This window comes from Aquarana catesbeiana, linkage group LG01 (assembly GCF_042186555.1).
Source record: "Aquarana catesbeiana isolate 2022-GZ linkage group LG01, ASM4218655v1, whole genome shotgun sequence".
Classification (NCBI taxonomy): domain Eukaryota; kingdom Metazoa; phylum Chordata; class Amphibia; order Anura; family Ranidae; genus Aquarana; species Aquarana catesbeiana.
Window position 1 is genome coordinate 76,024,542 of NC_133324.1, and position 19,246 is coordinate 76,043,787.

The 19,246-nt window shown below is 40.9% G+C and overlaps 1 protein-coding gene across 1 annotated transcript in view; it reads right to left on the minus strand.

Moving 5' to 3' along the window:
- The window catches only part of CCBE1 (collagen and calcium binding EGF domains 1), a 525,899-nt gene that overhangs the window by 20,422 nt on the left and 486,231 nt on the right, over window positions 1-19,246 (minus strand). Inside the window, exon 8 of the mRNA XM_073620648.1 lies at window positions 10,914-11,034. Within this exon, the coding sequence (XP_073476749.1) occupies window positions 10,914-11,034 (121 nt within the window). The remainder of the gene's footprint in view (window positions 1-10,913; window positions 11,035-19,246) is intronic.

Sequence of the window (19,246 nt, forward strand, 5' to 3'; positions counted from 1 at the left end):
TCATTATGGGCATTGAATTAAGTAAGGGAATGAAGGGTAAGAGATCCTCAAAAATGCCCAGCGCAAGAGGAGCGCTATATATGAACCAAAGGTGCGGTTCCGCCTATACTGAGCCCCTAGATTAATGGTTAGAGTGGACAGGGATCCACAATGGGTAACTGGGTTACCAAAGGCCATAGGGACTAAGAATCATGCAGAGTAAACAGCTAGAGAAACAGCTATCTATGTGAGCAGGATGGATCAAGGGTGACATTAGAACTAGACAGAAAGGGACATTTTCATGTTAAGTTGTGGGATGAATTTGGGGTCAGGTACTACAACTAGTAAAAGTCAGAAACAGAGAAATGAGAGGTAAAACAGAATACTTTATATGTTGTCAGAGAGGGAAGATGGGATGAGCACTCTGGCTGCCCGTCTGATCATAGAAGCTAGATATAAAAGATATCTGAACAAAATAAGGAATGCAGAATTTATGCAGGAAAATATTAATGAGAGTTAAAAGAAATTGAGAGAATGATATGCATGTGTTGTGTACAAATGGGAAAAATGTAAGCGATTTTAGAGAGATATTGGTGTATGTGTGTGCGAATGCTGGGACCTTTAGTTCTATTGCTTGTGTGTGCCATGTACGCAGATGTGACCCCCTCCTTTGGTTAGGTTAGTGATAAGCTGGAAGGACACCATGCCAATGTCTGTTTTTTAGACAAAACATTTATAACAAAATGTGCCGGGTTAACGAATCTAATGGTAAACAATGTGATCACAATTATTTTGAATCTGTTTTCCAAACATGGTAAAATGAAGGTTACATTTAACCGTGTATTACACAAATTGAATATCCTTTGATAGTGGAAACAGTGCATTTAAAAAAGGGAAATTAAGTAAAATTAAGTAATAATGAGTATTAATTTCTAATATGAGTTTAACAATTTTATTAATAATATAGATATATTGAAACTGGTTTAGACAACCTTTGGTTGGAAATGAAGTCCAGGTTAATGGGGAAATTTGTAATGAATGAGATTAGTTTAGATTAAGATAACAATTTTGTAATTTTACATTTATACAATAAGCCCTTATTGAGAGAAAAAAAAGATTAAGATGAGGTTGTTATTTTGAATAAAGCTGCCATAATATTTAACAAAGCCAAGATGGATGGAATACATAAGAAGTTCTTCTACAAAAATGAAATTTTAAGGTTTTTGATAATAACTTGATGTGCGGTCCATGATGTGAGAGTAATAATAAATAAAATTTAAATATAACAGACCCATCACATCAAATCCACACACCCTGTTAGGATAGATGCCACTTGCAGCAAGTTGTTTTATAGTTTTTGATGCTTTCTGGTCCATCATACAGATTGTTGATCCTTTTGTTTTTATTTATTTTTATTTTTAAAATCCAAAGCAGAATGTGTGGATTGTGAAATGATGTGCCCCTTTTTCTTGTAAGTACAGTGGTATAAGCAGAAGAATATTTTGGATTTATGGGCATCTCTCCATGACCGCAGGGTATTGTTATCATTTATTATAATATTGCCAGGAAGAGGTTGTCTTTTGAAACATGAAACTGGAGTTCTTACACAAATAGCATGATAGAAAACAAGACATTGTAATATATTTATGCAAGCTTGACCCAGTAATGAAGGGTTCACCCCGATATATCAGAGCTGTAGCTTTTATGCAAAGGTGCTATTAGACAAAGTTAGATATTGTTTTGGTCAAACATTTAATTTTTAATGGTCCGACATTCTGTGAAGCAAATATACAGCTAACTAAATGTTTGTATAATGAAAGGTTTAAAATATGAGTTTATTTATGTACAAATCTAACAATGAAAAATGTGTACATTTGAATCCAGCCACCTTATTGCCTCTATTGGAGGAGGCTGGAGACAAAGGAAGACACGTGTGTTAAATTGATGGTGTAGGAATCAGCTGCTGTGAGCCCAGTGCAGGACACACTCCCTGAAGACCCAGATATTAAATTTTTTGTAGATTTGAGTATGCAGTTTATCACCCAGAAGGATACTCTGTATTCAAAGTCATTGGATCCTTTTTGCCCAGCTCAAGAAACAGAGCTCCATGTTTTAGCAAAGTCTGTGAGCTATAAAAAGAGTGTATATTTATATAGATAGTCGAGATATAGAGAGCTTTTGGTTCCATTTGAAGGGCCAGAAGTTTGTTTTTACTTCGGCAGGTAAACCAACCAAGCATGCCAAGTTAATTTGATCGGCTGTTTTCAGCCTTCCAGGTTCTTGCTGAGGTAGCCATATTAACTTTCACACATGGAAGCAGACCAGGTGACTAAGGATGCTGCATTTACAGCCCCGGACACTTGATGGGTCTGTGCAACTCACAGATTCCACCCTAGTTCTGGCCCAGTATAGCTGGGATTAATAATTCAACTTTAAGGACCCCAGAACGAGAAGAACAAGTGGTCCACAGGGGGCAACTTCTTATGAAACAGGACTTTGGAAAAGGTGATCATTTATGTCTGCCAGGCACTCTTTTCCCTCCAGCATGACACATGAACCGTGTCATCAGTCACAAGCAGTTATGGCTGCCTTAGTAAATGAGCTTGGGATAGAGCTAGGGTTCTCTACAGTTGTTTTTATAACATACCACTTCTTGTTTTACCTGTTACCAAAGGTGTTACCAAAAGCTGAACATACCTTCCAGAGAAGATATAAAAAGATATATCCAGATGCCCAAGTCAGGATCTTACGAGTATGCATCTTGTCTGTATGGACATGTTTTTTGGATGTCCAGTGGCAAATGCTACTGCAAAGGCCACAGTAAAACGTTTTATCAGAAGTAGTTTGAAAGTACAGAGAGTAACAGAGGAAATCATTTTTTATAGGAGAGTCCTTAATAGAAGTTTTGAGGTTTTATTTTTACACCCCTTACTGTCTACAATGTAGCGGACAAAGTAGAGTAAGAAACTAGAAAACTTTTGCCTGAATGTTTTTCTTATATTTTATCAAGACCCTAAGGGGGATGTTGGACTCTCTCCCTATGGGATTTTGTTTGGGAGTGTGTTACTCACTTGCTTATATTTTTTCTCAGCAGCTGAAGTCCTCCATTCGGATCTCACAAAGAATGTTGCTGATCTTTTAAGGTTTTTTGACAAACTCATTTATGTGTTTTCTCCCCAATTCCAGATCCTAAAAGTTTGGAAGGATCTAAAACTAAAGCCAGGTGACTTGTGGATTGTTAAGAGACATTTATAAAACTTGAAGGAAATGTTTGGAGACTCAATACAGCATCTATTTCATGTACAGTTTTTGCAAAACTTGAAGGAAAAGTCACCTGGATCCACACCAGACACTGCAAAAATGACTAAATTAAAGAAATCTCTGTGTTTGATTTGTTTCCCTCTTGTGATCACAGTCTAGGGTACTTTTTGATTCAATTACTCTAATTGTAAGGGATTTATATATTTGAGAAGTAGTTTAGCCATGTTGAAGTCATATTTGTCTTTTGTACGTTTTCCATTTTATGTAGAATTATCTGTGTTTACATATTCTGATAAGTCAGCATGCCCACAATTAAGCTAGAAGGCCATTCTGGCCACAGGAGTGTACAGCCAGTACTCTGTAAATATGTCTTATCAATCATTTGTTTTTCACAATGAAAAGTCATTTGGTAATGAAAAAAGTTGCTCAGCTATTATTTTCTCCACAATGGAGTTTTTTTTTGCCTCTTTGGCCAGGACTACCTCCACCTAAGCGTGTGAAGGTTCCAGGTTAAAGGTGATAGCAGGTATGGTTAGTGATCAAAATATTGATCAAAAGAGGGGAGACTGTAATGAAAATTTGTAAGTTCTGTATATAATTGTATTGTATTTTGTATGTATTGCACACTGCCCTCACTGTGCAACAGCACTAATAATGTTTTCAGTAAATGTTTACATTCTTTCGAGTCCTGATTAGAATAAGCCTGCCTATGTAACGCCCCTTGTTACGATAAACCTACAATTGTAATATTAATGTGATACCTACGTAATCATGTGCATAAAAACCTTCAATTGCGTCATAATAAAGCAGAACAGTAATTTGGAAAGATGCTGAGTGTATCTTTTGTGTCTGTTCCCTACTGCAGTAGTTATTATTAATTTGGAACCACTAATCAATATGAGGATAGGAGTTGCCTATCATCAATTTAACCGAGTCAGCAGTTAGTCAGGTTGAAAAAAGACATTCAGTTAAAGCACAAAAAAAAAAAAAAAAAAAAAAACAATCCCATATACACAATCCTATAGGGGAGGAAGGCGAAAAACCCTAGCAAAGCATGATCCAACTTTCTACAGCAGGTGAAAAAATTCCTTCCTGATCCCCCAAGAGGCAATCGGATTTTCCCTGGATCAACTTTACCTATGAATGTCAGTACCCAGTTATATTCTGTAAATTTAGGAAAGAATCCAGGCCTTTTTTAAAGCAATCTACTGAGCTTGCCAGAACCACCTCTGGAGAGAGTCTATAACACATTTTCACAGCTCTTATGCCCTGTACACACGGTCGGACTTTGTTCGGACATTCCGACAACAAAATCCTAGGATTTTTTCCGACGGATGTTGGCTCAAACTTGTCTTGCATACACACGGTCACACAAAGTTGTCGGAAAATCCGATCATTCTGAACGCGGTGACGTAAAACACGTACGCCGGGACTATAAACAGGGCAGTGGCCAATAGCTTTCATCTCTTTATTTATTCTGAGCATGCGTGGCACTTTGTCCGTCGGATTTGTGTACACCCGATCGGAATTTTCGACAACGGATTTTGTTGTTGGAAAATTTTATATCCTGCTCTCAAACTTTGTGTGTCGGAAAATCCGATGGAAAATGTGTGATGGAGCCCACACACGGTCGGAATTTCCGACAACAAGGTCCTATCACACATTTTCTGTCGGAAAATCCGACCGTGTGTACGGGACATAACTGTGAAGGAACCTTTCCGCATTTGGAGATTAAATATTTTTTCCTCCAGACGTAAAGAGTGCCCCCTTGTCCTCTGTGATGATCTTAACCTCCCTGGCGGTATGATTATGTCGGATTTTAGGTGCTGAAAGCGGTACAATTATTTCGCATGGAAATTTGGCGTTTTTTATTGTAGGCCTGTAATTCTTAGCAATAACACACTTATATCTGTCCAAACAAGAGTCTAGTAGATATCCCGGGTATGATAAAGTTTGAAACACAAAATCATAAATTATAATATAGTAAATAACTATAAATAATTATACCAAATAATAATATAATAATAATTAAAAATATTCAAAAATGTAATCAAATCAAAAACACTGAAATTTGCTCAGTTGCAGAATTGTCGCTGTCATTACTTTTCAGTGTTTGATGACGGATCTCCCTACAAATCACTATCGCTCAATTCTGCGAGTGATTCTAATTTATTATCGCTGTTTTCTAGCTGCTCTAAAATCACTTTTGATGTAAAGGGACAGTTTTGGTTGCTATGGACAATCTCCAGTTTCCAGGCAGAAATAATATAAAACTGCATGCAGGACACTGGAGAAACCACTAGGGACAAAAGGGAGGTGAAATAATTACATACAGTAATGTAATCTGTAACACTACAGTGTACTGTATGTATTGTGTGTGTTTCACTTTTTGAATTTAGCACCGTTCTCCGTCCCTGTGCGTCGAAACGCTCGCAGGGAACGGAGCCTGGCTCCATGATAGATCGAGCGGAGGACGAGCCGCTCACACTGCGGGGAGACATCGCAGGATCCAGGGGACAAGGTAAGTAACCTCTTCCTGGATGCTGCGATGCGATCCCGAGTCTGGCTCGGGGTTACCACTCTTGGTACTGAAATTCCACCCTGAGCCAGACTCGGGAATACCGCCAGGGAGGTTAAAGTGAATAACTCAACACCAAGTTCACTATACGGACCCCTTATGTATCTGTACATGTTGATCATATCACCCCAAAATCTCCTCTTTTCCAGAGAGAATACATTCAGCTCCTCTAATCTTTCCTCATAGCTGAGCTCCTCCATGCCTCTTATCAGTTTTGTTGCCCTTCTCTGAACTTTCTCCAGTTCCCTGATATCCTTTTTGAGAACAGGTGCCCAAAACTGAACTGCATATTCCAGATGAGGTCTTACTAATGATTTGTACAGGGGAAAAATGATATATCTCTCTAGAGTCCATACCTCTCCTAATACAAGAAAGGACTTTGCTCACTTTGAAAACTGCGGCTTGGCATTGCATGCTATTATTGAGCTTATCATCTACCAAAATCCCCAGATCCTTCTCCACTATGGATTCCCCCAGTTGTACTCCCCCTAGCATGTATGATGTATGCTGTATGCATATTCTTAGCCCCCAAGTGCATAACTTTACATTTATCAACAGGTTGAAGCCCTCGTTAACACTGAGGGCGGGTTTGAAATCGTGTGAGTTCAGCTGAACTCACATTTCAGTGCGAGTTCGGGGGCAATTTGAAAGACATCTGTGCGGGTTCATGATGTCTATTGAAATCGCCCCTGAAGTCGCCAACAGCATTGCACAAACTACTTTTGGGAATCGGACGGTGCAGTTGCCGGCAATAGGCTCTGATTTGGCATGCGATTTGACATGTCAAATCACATGTCAAATCGGCCCAATGTGAACGGGGGCTTATGGTTAAAAGTTTAATTGTACAAGCAGAAGTTAGAAGCTGATTGGTTACTATGCACAGCTGCTGTTTATACCAGTTTTAGTAAATCTCCCCCAGTGCAAGAGAACAATTGGTAGACAGGGACAGAGCATTGTCACCCTGTGCAAAGATATTATGTTAACCGCTTGGCGACAGACTCACGCCAATATACGTCGGCAGAAGGGCACGTACAGGCATATTAATGTACCTGTACGTTGCCCTTTAAGAAGCAGCTTGTGGGCACGCATGTGCCATGAGCTCCGTGAGTGTGATTGCGGATCCCGCGGACTCGATGTCCACGGGGATACCTGCGATCGTCTTACGGAGAGGAAGAATGGGGAAATGCTGATGTAAACAAGCATTTCCCCGTTCTGCCTAGTGACACTGATCACAGCTCCCTGTAATCGGGAGCGGTAATCAGTGTCGTGTCACACATAGCCCATTCCCCCCACAGTTAGAATCACTCCCTAGGACACACTTAACCCCTAGTGCCACCTAGTGGTTAACTCCTTCACTGCCAGTCACATTTAGTAATCAATGCATTTTTAATTGCACTGATCTCTGTATAAATGTGAATGGTCCCAGAATAGCGCCAAAAGTGTCCGATCTGTCCGCCATAATGTCGCAGTCACGATAAAAAACGCTGATCGCTGCCACTACTTGTAAAAAATAAATAAAAATGCCATAAAACTATCTCCTATTTAGTATAACTTTTGCGCAAACTAATCAATAAACGCTTATTGCGATTTTTTTTACCAAAAATATGTAGAAGAATACGTATCGGCCTAAACTGAGGAAAAAATATTTTTTTATATATTTTTTGGGGATATTTATTATAGCAAAAAGTAAAAAATAATGCGTTTTTTTTCAAAATTGTCGCTATTTTTTTGTTTATAGCGCAAAAAATAAAAACCGCAGAGGTGATCAAATACCACCAAAAGAAAGCTCTATTTGTGGGGGGGGGGGGAAGGACGTCAATTTTGTTTGGGAGCCACATCGCACAACCGCGCAATTGTCAGTTAATGCAACGCAGTGCTGAATCGCAAAAAGTGCTCTGGTCTTTTGCCAGCCAAATGGTCCGGGCTGAAGTGGTTAATGAAAGCTGTATACGGTATTTAAAAATATTGAACATTAGATATTCTTCTATTCTATTAGGAACCTCTTCCAAAACCCTCTCTCTACACAAATTGTTTTTTCATTTAGAATTTTGTTAAATTGTTTATGCACTGAAAATATTTAGATTTTCTACCTTACTGTAACCTAATATGTGGCGTTTAACTGTGTCTGCCTATGTGTATATACTGCATTGACCCCGCTGTTTCATATGTGGGGAAAAATAATTATTGGATCCCCTACAGATTTTGTAAGTTTGCTCACTTACACTGAAATGAAGGGTCTATAATTTTATCATAGGTGTATTTTAAATGATAGAGACAGAATGTCAACCGAAAATCCAGAAAAAACACATGGTACAAATGTTATAAATTGAGTTGCAGTTCAGTGAGTAAAATAATTATTTGATCCCCAACCAAAACACGACTTAGTACTTGGTGGAGAAACCCTTGTTGGCAAGCACAGAGGTAAGACGTTACTTGTAGTTGGTTATCAGGTTTGCACACATCTCAGGAGGGATTTTGGTCCACTTTTCTCTACAGATCTTCTCTAAATCCTTAAGGTTTCTTGGCTGTCACTTGGCAACTCGATATTTCAGCTCCCTCCATAAATTTTCTATAGGATTAAGGTCTGTAGTCTGGCTAGGCCACTTCATGACCTTAATGTGCTTCTGCTTGAGCCACTCCTTTGTTGCCTTGGCGGTATGTTTTGGGTCTTTGTCATGCTGGAAGACCCATCCATGACCCATCTTCAGTGTTCTGGCTGAGAGAAGAAGGTTTTTATCCAAGATTTTACAATACATGGCCCCGTCCATTGGCCCCTCAATGCGGAAAAGTCAGCCTGTACCTTTAATAGAGAAACAGCCCCAAAGCATATTGTTTCCACCTCTGTGCTTGACCGTAGGGATGGTGTTCTTAGGGTCATAGTCAGCATTTTTCTTCCTCCAAACATGTCGAGTCTAGTTAATGCCAAATAGCTAAATTTTGGTTTCATCTGACCACAGCACTTTCTCCCAATCCTTCTCTGAATCATTTAGATGTTCATTGACAAACCTCAGACGGGCCATTACATGGCCCTTCTTGAGGAAGGGGATCTTGTGGGTGCTGCTGGATTTCAATCCATGGCGGCGTATTGTGTTACCAATGGTTTGTTTGGTGACTGTGGTCCCAACTGCCTTGAGATCATTCACAAGCTCCTCTGTGTAGTTCTGGGCTGATCCCTCACTTTTCTCATGATCATCCTTACCCCATGAAGCAAAATAATTGTTGGTTGGTAGGGGATCAAATACTTATGGGGCGTACACACGGTTGGACTTTTCGGCTACAAAAGTCCGACGGACACCGACGGACCAAATCCGGCGGACAATCCGATCGTGTGTGGGCTTCCTCGGACTTTCAGCAGACTTTTCCAGTAGCAAATCTGACGGACTTTAGATTTGGAACTTGCTTTAAATCTTTACGTCGTAACTCCGCCGGACCCAGAAATCCGCTCGTCTTTATGCTAGTCCTACGGACAAAAACCCACGCTAGGACAGCTATTGGCTACTGGCTATCAACTTCCTTATTTTAGTCCGGTGTACGTCATCACGTACGAATCTGTCGGACTTTGGTGTGATCGTGTGTAGGCAAGTCTGTTCGTTAGAAAGTCCGTTTAAAGTCCGCCAAAAGTCTGTCGGACAGGCTGTCGGACTTTTGTAGCCAAAAAGTCCGACCGTGTGTACGCCCCATTATTTTACTCACTGAACTGCAACTCAATTTATAACATTTGTATCATGTGTTTTTTCAGGATTTTTGGTTGATATTCTGTCTCTATCATTTAAAATACACCTATGATAAAAAAAATGATAGACCCTTCATTTCTTTGTAAGTGGGCAAACATACAAAATCTGCAGAGGATTATATTGTAAATTACAATTTAAAAAATACAATTACATGTTAAAGCTTTATATGAGGAACTTTTGAAAACCAGAGTTTCCGAGAATGACTGCAGAGTGGTGGGTGGGTCTAATAGTGGCGAGACAAGGCTAATGGTGGGACTGGGTAGCAAAAGCTGCACTAACTGTGGGAGGGGCTTAAACTTGGAGCCTATATATAGAGTATAGGAGTCAGAAGTATGCAATGTACATAGTGCAGAGGTTCATGTTGAGTAATGTACAGGGTTTGTAATGTTTAGAGTGTGGGGGTCAGATGTGTAATGTATAGAGTGTGGGGGTCAGGTGTATTTTACATACATGGTTTAACACACAGAGTGCGGGGGTCAGGTGTATTTTACATACATAATTTAGGAGTCAGAAGTATATACAGACCAGCTCACACAACCCCCTTTAATTATTTTCGTCTCCACCCTTTTAAACTGTACATAGCACAGCCATACCACATACATACGCATTGCAGACACATACATACTGTACATGCACACACATGCATACAACATACATACACACTGCAATGATTTGACCTGGCAACCAGAGCACAATTCGCCATATCAAATACAGTAAGTTCCCAGGTATGGTTTTGATAAGTTTATATCTACTTTTAACAACCCTGGTACTCAAACCTTTGATAAAGCAAGGCCTTTTTTTTTAATTTATTTTTTTAGCTTTAATACAGCTGAACACACATTTTTTTTTTTTTTACATTGCATTACAAGCATGCGTCAGCAGCTATTCCCGTAGCCGGATCGGGAGGGATGAAGGTGAGCGATGGATGGTATGACAACAGCTATGACCAGTCTTTTAAAAAAAAAGTTAGTTGCTTGACAGTCAGCATGACAACCGGGGTAACTATTGTTTTCTGAAGTAGGGGGTCAGCAAAGGTTTTCTTACCAAAAAAAAAGATGTAGAATTAATAAGATGAAGAAAGTAGACTTATCTGCTATTCCTACATCCTTACTTCTAATAGTATATATATAAAACCTTTACACTGCAAAAATAAAACCAACGTACAATAGCGCTATGACTACATCAAAGACTTACAGATCATCAATATTTATTTCACGTGTTTGTTTCTGATTAGCCTCTACATTTATTTTCATTTCCTGTGCTGTGATTCCCGTGCGATGTACTTATTCACACATGGTTGAAATTTTCACATGTACACTCAGTGAGTATTGCAGAGATTGTAGTGTGTTCTGCAATGTTACCTTGGGGTCCTTGTGCTCCTGGTAACCCTGGTGGTCCTTGAACATACATGGTGGAAGCCAGTACCTTGTCAGCTGTGATTTGTTTGCTGGATTCAGACACGCTGTTCGGTAACAACGCCAGCTAAAATATTAATAAAAAAAAAAATAATATTTCAATGGCCCTGTAAGCAAAAAACAAGTTATAAAAAACAATATCTAAAGGGATTTTCTTTACTAAAGTTGCTTTAAAAAAAAAAAAATGGAGTGCAAAGTTTAAACCCTTCTTCGTGTTGTTCAAAATTGAAAAAAAAAAAAAAAGAAATGTTGGCTGGAGTTGGACTTTCCAATGGAACTAAATCCTAACTGTGGTTGGTCAAGTATGCACATTATGACGCACTCACCTCCCAAAGTAATGTGGTGTGTGCAGTTCCTCCACTGCCGGGTTTGGTGACTTTGGCTATCCTGATGGCTGGCCCCAGATGATGTTAATCCCACACTCGGGCATGGACTTAATACATTATGGCACTCAAAGCGTGCTGAAATTTTACACTGAACTGCACATGTGCAGCTCAGTGCAAAATTAGAATAAAGTTGTTAGAAAGTAAGGAAAAAACTTTTATGGCAGAAGAGCCATTCAAGGTTTCTTCTGCTATAAAAACATACCTTCTTGCATTAAAAAAAAAAAAACGAGTGCGCATGCGCGGGACCTCCGGAGAGACGTCTTGATCCGGAGCTCCGCACCGCTCCGCTGTCTCAGAGGCCCGTAAGCGATCTATTTACAGCGGTACCCAAACACAGTAACCCCCCCGCCTGAAGGACAATACAGCGCTCATACCTGGATGCCTAAAAGCCTCAAATTTAAGAAGGTAAATAGGCAAACTAAGTGCGGCCTAGCACCCCCTGGGTCTTCCAAGATGGCGACCGATGCCTCCTCCTTTTCAGGCCTAGGAGCACACTGCCCTTTATCAGACCCCCAGCCCCCTCCTCCTGCTGATTCCCTACCAGGACACACTGGACAAGACCTGTCTGCCTCCTCAGCCCCTGCGGACTTTCTATTAGGCAGTTCTATGATGGGTGCCCCCCTCTCTCCCTCACCAAACTCCCAGAACATCCCGGCTGACTCCATACAGACCTTACCCTTGAACCATAACTATCCCAATGAAATGTCCCTACTCCTTAGCAGCTTTTCAGACATGCTTGCTGCAGGGCTTTCTCAAACAGCGATGCAGATTACTACATCCATCAAAGCTGATTTGCAGAACCTAGGCGCCCGCATGGATGCCATTGAAAAAGCGGTGGACGATTCTGCAGCACGCACCAACCAAAACTCAACATGCATCCAAACGCTGCAAGATCAACTGGATACGGCGTTATCTAAAATTGATGACTTAGAGAATAGGAGTAGACGATACAACTTTCGCATTAGAGGAATCCCGGAAGAATCGATCGTCGACACACAAGATGCTGTTAAATCTGTCATTAAAAACATCATTCCAGATATCCCAGACCACAGACTAGAATTAGACAGAGCACACAGAGCTCTTCAATCCCCGCGCCAGGACGGCCTTCCACGCGACATTGTGGTCAAGCCTCATTTTTACGCTGTGAAGGAGGAAATAATGAAGAAATCACGCAACCTGGACAATTTGACCGTTCAAGGCAATAAAATTCAAATTTTTGCAGACATCTCCCCTGCCACGATAATGAAAAGAAGATCCCTCAAACCCCTCCTGGAAGTTCTCAATCGGAACTCGATTAAGTACAGATGGTCTTTCCCATCCGTCTACAATTTAGCTACAAAGACAAATCTTACGGTTTTACTAATCTTCAAAACGGCGAACGTCTTCTACTACAATTGGGTCTTATCACTCAGGAACCCTCTCTCCAACAAGATGAAGACCGCCAAATCAACACCTCCAAAAGACCCCCCCCAAATAGCCCTCTCGCCCCCCTCTGGATCAAACATCAATCCAAGAGATACCGAGACTCCATCCGTACATGATGATCCCGAGACTTGACTCTTAGAGTCTTCCTCACTCTCTAATACTCAGAGACTGTGCTTCCTAACTTGGTGTAGTAGTCACCTCTACACCCAACTAGGTTCATAGTTAATTAAAAGAACAGCCCGACCTTATTTCAGGCTTTTTTTCCTAGGAATTAGTTCTTAGTTATTGTCTAGGTTTATTCCATCCCCCCCCTTCCTAGCCCCCATTCCCTTCCACTCCCTCATTCCCTTCTCCCCTTCCCTTTTCCACCTACCCCCCCCCTATTTTGAGACTAACAAATGTACATTTCTCTCCTAGACAGTTCGATGGTTTATTAGTTTCTGTTTAGCCTAATTAGGCTTATTGTTATGTTTTATAATCTTATTGGATTTTCTGTATTATTTTACAATATTTTATTGTTATTTTGTTCCTTCTTCTAAATACACTGTCTCCCAACTTTGGGTCCAAATAATTATTTTATAAGGCCTCGAGACCGGAGCGGTTCAACTTGCCACTCCACCTGTTGAACTTTAGGGGAGGCCTTCCCCTAGGCTCACCAGAAATGCAACCCCTTTGTTGGTTGCCACTTTACCGAATCCCAAATTTTATTGGTATTCGGAGTAGGGTTAGGCATACCTGCCCTACACCTCAGGTGACAGGGAAAGTTTTTTCCCTGCCCCTGATTTCTCTTTTCTTCTTCGTCCTCCAATCTTCTTTCTGGTTTCACCTTACACCCCCTAACCTCTTCTTCTTCCCCATCCAGGTGCTCTCATTAATGGTTCGTGGATACTCCTTTTCTAGGTTCCCATTCCAGAACAGCCATTTCAGGATCCTTCTTCCTACTCCTTGTTTTCAGGTAGGTCCTCTCCTGTTTTACGCGCACCCCCTCCCGCACATCCATGGCTAATCCAACCACACACTCAGGAACCCTCAAAATTGCCACCCACAATACACAAGGATTCAATTCCCCGATAAAACGGCGTAAAGCACTACAAAGCTACCATTCCAGAGGTCTAGAAATTATACTATTACAAGAAACCCATTTCTCAAAAAGATCGGCTCCCACATTCCTACATCACAACTACCCGACTTTTTTTCTAGCCAATGCGGAGGTCAAAAAGAGAGGAGTAGCAATCCTAATCTCCAAACGTATACCATTTACCCATTCCCAAACCATTACAGACAATGACGGCCGATATATATTAGTCAAAGGTCACATCAATGGCACCCTCTTTTCTTTAGTTTCCTATTATGCCCCCAACAAGAACCAAGCAGCCTTTTTCGCATCTATGCTCAATGTATTAACACCACATCTTGAAGGGACCATAATATTAGGAGGTGATTCAAATATAGCATTTGACCTCTTACTGGATAAATCATCGAAGGGCATCCCCATTCCCAAAAGACCTCCAAAACAAAGTCTACACATCGCCAAACTGCTTCATTCCTTAGGGTTGATAGACACCTGGAGGGAACTGAATCCCTCAACAAAAGATTACACTCACTTTTCGGCCCCCCACGGAACATATTCACGAATCGACCACATATTCTTACACTCTTCTACGATACACTTAGCGTCTCAATCCTCCATACGTGAAGTACCCTGGTCTGACCATTCCCTAGTTACAATTAAAATCTCATGCGCCCCCACCAGAACCGGCCCCCCCCAATGGCGCCTTAAAGAATCTCTGCTTTCCAATCCAGTACATTGCAATATTTTGGAAAAAGATTTGAAGGATTATTTTCTCTTAAATGACAACACTGAATGTTCACCCAATTCTTTATGGGGAGCCCATAAGGCGGTAATGAGAGGAAAGTTCATTCAACTATCCTCACGTCTTAACCTCCCTGGCGGTATGATTATTTCAGATTTTAGGTGCTGAAAGCGGTACAATTATTTTGCACAGAAATTTGGCGTTTTATATTGTAGGCCTGTAATTCTTAGGAATAGTTCACTTAAATCTGTCCAAACAAGAGTCTAGTAGACATCCCGGGTATGATAAAGTTTGAAAAACGAAATAAAAAATTATAATATAATAAATAACTATAAATAATTAAAACACATAATAATATAATAATAATAAAAATTATATAATAATGTAATCAAATCAAAAACACTGAAATTTGCTCGGTTCCAGAATTTTAGCTTTTATTACTTTTAGTGTTTGATGACGGATCTCCCCACAAATCACTATCGCTCAATTCTGCAAGTGATTATAATTTATTATCGCTTTTTTCTAGCTGGTCTAAAACCACTTTTGATGTAAAGAGACAGTTTTGGTTGCTATGGACAATCTCCAGTTTCCAGGCAGAAAGAACAGTTTTATATATATAAAACTGCATGCAGGACACTGAGCAGACCACTAGGGACAAAGGGGATGTGTAGTTATTTGATACAGTACTGTAATCTGTAAGATTACAGTATGCTGTATCTATACTGTGTGTTTCACTTTTGAATTTACCGCCGAACTCCGTCCCCGTGCGTCGCAACGCTCGCAGGGAACGGAGCTCGGCACTGTGAATCGAGCGAGACACAGCGGCTCGCCGATCACAGCGAGGAGACATCGCAGGATCCAGGGGACAAGGTAAGTAACCTCTATATGGATCCTGCGATGCAAGCCCGAGTCTGGCTCGGGGATACCGCTTTTGGTATGTAAAATCCACCCCGAGCCAGACTCGGGAATACCGCCAGGGGGGTTAAACGTGAATCCCAAATGGAGATCGCAAACCTAGAGAAGGATTACCGATCCCTTTGCAAACAACATAAGAAAAACCCGACACCTGGCTCCCTCGCTAATCTAGACGCAGCTAGAGTAGCTTTAAACCTAGCCCTTACTTCCAACGCCAAAAAACACCTAGAGTGGGTTAGCGGTAAATTTTACCATCTAGCGAACAAATTTGGACCCCAATTAGCAGCAAAACTTTCCCCCAAACAAAAATTCCACGCTCTTCCCAAAATAAAATCCCTTTCAGGCCAATTAACCCAGAATCCTAAGCTGATCTTAGAGACTTTTCACTCATTCTATTCTAACCTCTATGCAGACACTAACCCATCATCCCCACCTAACATAAATTCCTTTCTAGATAATACCCCCCTCCCTAAATTATCTGAATCTCACCGTTCTATAATGGACGCCCCTTTCACTGAAGGAGAAGTTAGGGAGGTTATCAAGGGACTCAAAAATGGCTCAGCCCCTGGACCGGACGGATTTTCGTCCCAGTATTTCAAGACCTTCATAGATGTCCTCTCCCCTTATCTGGTCCGGCTCTTCAATTCACTGAGAAATGGACAACCTCTTGATAAAATAGCAAATCTAGCTTACATCTCGGTCATCCCCAAACCAGGCAAGGACCCCAGCCAAGTCAGCAACTACAGGCCAATCTCCCTAATCAACATCGATCTTAAGATCATGACAAAAATTCTCTCTAACAGACTGGGGTCCTTTATAGACTCATACGTTCACAAAGACCAAGTTGGCTTTATACCGGGGAGACAGGGGCCGGACCAGATAAGGAGAGCAATAGACATTATATCCCTACTCAGATCAGGATGGGATGGGGGCCCATCACAGGAGGGATTCCTCCTTTCATTGGACCTCCAGAAGGCCTTTGATACGGTCACTTGGCCCTACCTTTTCTCAACCCTTGAAAAATGGGGATTTGGTCCTCACTTCCTCTCCTCAGTTAAATCCCTCTATTCCACCCCTAAAGCTCAGATTAGACTTCAAGGTTCCCTGTCTGACCCATTCCCTATCTCTAAAGGAACTCGTCAGGGTTGCCCTCTTTTCCCCCTCCTCTTTGCCATAGCTATTGAAACCCTAGCAATTGCGATAAGAGCTCACCCTGACATCCACGGAGTTAAATGCGGCCCCTCAATTCACAAATGCGCCCTTTTCGCAGACGATATCCTTCTCTTCGTAACCTCACCCCTCACTTCAACCCCTAATTTAATGCAACTACTTAACAATTTTACCAATGCCTCTGGACTTAAGATTAACATGTCCAAATCCACCGCTCTCAATATCTCCATCCCATCACCCCTCTTAGATAAACTTATAGAAAACTTCCCTTTTAATTGGAGCTCATCCTCTATCCCATATCTAGGTATCCAACTTTCTTCCTCCATAGATATGCTATACAAAAACAATTACCCACCTATTTTTAAGAAACTTAAGTCCGACCTGGACCTTTGGTCACTCCACAATCTGTCATGGTTAGGCAAGATAAACGCCGTTAAAATGACACTCCTCCCCAGGATCCTTTATCTTTTCCGCTCCCTCCCTATTCCAGTACCCAAATCACAAATCACAAACCTCCAATCAGCGATTATACGTTTCACTTGGGGCAAATTAAACCACCGTCTTCCTAAACAAACACTGATTAGACCCAGAAAGAAAGGAGGCCTAGGACTTCCTAACCTCTGGTGGTACTACCAGGCGGCCCAATTAACCCAATTCTCCATCATATACGCTAAAGGCCCAAAACCAGATTGGGTTGAAATAGAACAACAAGCAGTCCCTAACCACAATTTAGATCTCCTTTTATGGCAGCCCCCTAAATCTAGGCCCCCTATCCTCTCTCCTAACCTGTCCCACTCTTTTACTTTATGCGATTCTCTTCACAAAACACAATCTATAACTTCTCGATGGTGCCCCCTAGCCCATTTATTTCATAATCCTAAATTCCCTCCTGGAAAGGATATCAAGGCCTTCCAATGGTGGCTAGATAAAGGCCTGTATCGGATTGGACATTTTTTTAATTCCAACGGTCCCCTTACACTAGAACACTGCATCTCCAAATTAGACATGCCCCCTTCAGAAACATTTCGCTTCCACCAAATCTCTCACTTCTTAAGTTCTATTAAACCAAACGACAACACCCCCCTCACAGTCACCCCATACGAACAATGGTGCTCCAAAGCCATGGATGTGCGAGGGGGTATCTCCCTAATATACTCAGTTTTGGCTGACCCCCCGGAGAAAGCGCCTTTCATGCCTAAATGGGAGAGCGACCTCAATTTTGAGTGGGATCTGGAAACTTGGAACATTCAAGTTGCAAAGGCATTCAAAGGAATCATCAATATTTCCCTAGTAGAAGCAAATCTTAAAATAATAACTCGTTGGTACCTAGTCCCCACTCGTCTTTTTAAATTTTTTCCTCAATCCTCGCCCCTCTGTTTCAGAGGATGCGATATTCTTGGTTCCCACATACATATTTTTTGGCAGTGCCCTAAGATCAGGAGCTTTTGGAATAAAATTTTTATCCTAATTCGAAAAGTCACTGGGGCACTCCTTAGCCAGGACCCGTTAATAGCCCTTCTAAACAAGAAGATACCCAATATCACGAAAAACAAACAGAAATTGATTCACTTTATACTCCTTGGAGCTAAAATAACGATTGGGCACTCTTGGAAATCTCCCTCAGTATCCTTTCATCTAACCAAACAAAAAATCACTTGGATTATGATACAAGAGAAAACCTCCAGTATTATCCTAGATAAATTCGAATCATTCAAATGCATATGGGAACCCTGGGCCCAATATATCGGCACCTCCCTATAACTTACAACTCTATTACCCCTTAAACACCCATTTTATTCTTCAACTCCCCGTCAACATCGGGCCATTGGTGAGTAGCTCCTGGATCCCCTCCTACTACTTTCTCTCTGTGTCCACTTTTCCCTTTTAACTGTTCTCTCCTTTCCCTATCTGTCTTTTGTTTTTTTTTTTTATATACCCCATTGGATCTATCTATTGGGGATTTTTGAATTAGTTAGTTACATTTGACCAATTCATTCTACTTTGTTTACCCTGACATTCACTCAACGTTCTATATAACACAATACTTCAGCAGATCATCTTACCCCTATAAATATTTCATCTTTATATCTCTAATTTTTACTTGCATTTAGTTTTTAGCACTTTATGATTTCACTCAGAAGGAGAAGAGGATGATCTTTTGCCCATAGACACAGATTGCTCCCAATTGGGGTGCCTGTGGACAACGGTAGTCCTCGTGTAAAACCACATGTTTCACCTCATTCTCTTAATTAACATTGTTACACGTTGTATTATGTATAACCTATCTTAACTTACTCTATTTAATCAAGCTCGATTGTTATAGACAAGATCCTATATTTTGACTTTCAACTTGTTTATACCCTTCTATCACCCCTGCGCGGGTGTTTCTCTGCAATATTGTTTCATTTCTTATCTGAAATAAAGCTCTTTTTAAGGTAAAAAAAAAAAAAAAAACACTTGAGTTCCCCTTTAAGTATTAAACTTTATGTCTGAACAAAACAAGGTCCATAAATATATGGATGAGCGAGTTTGGGATGGAGGAACTTGAGCCCCGACCTCAACCTGAGGT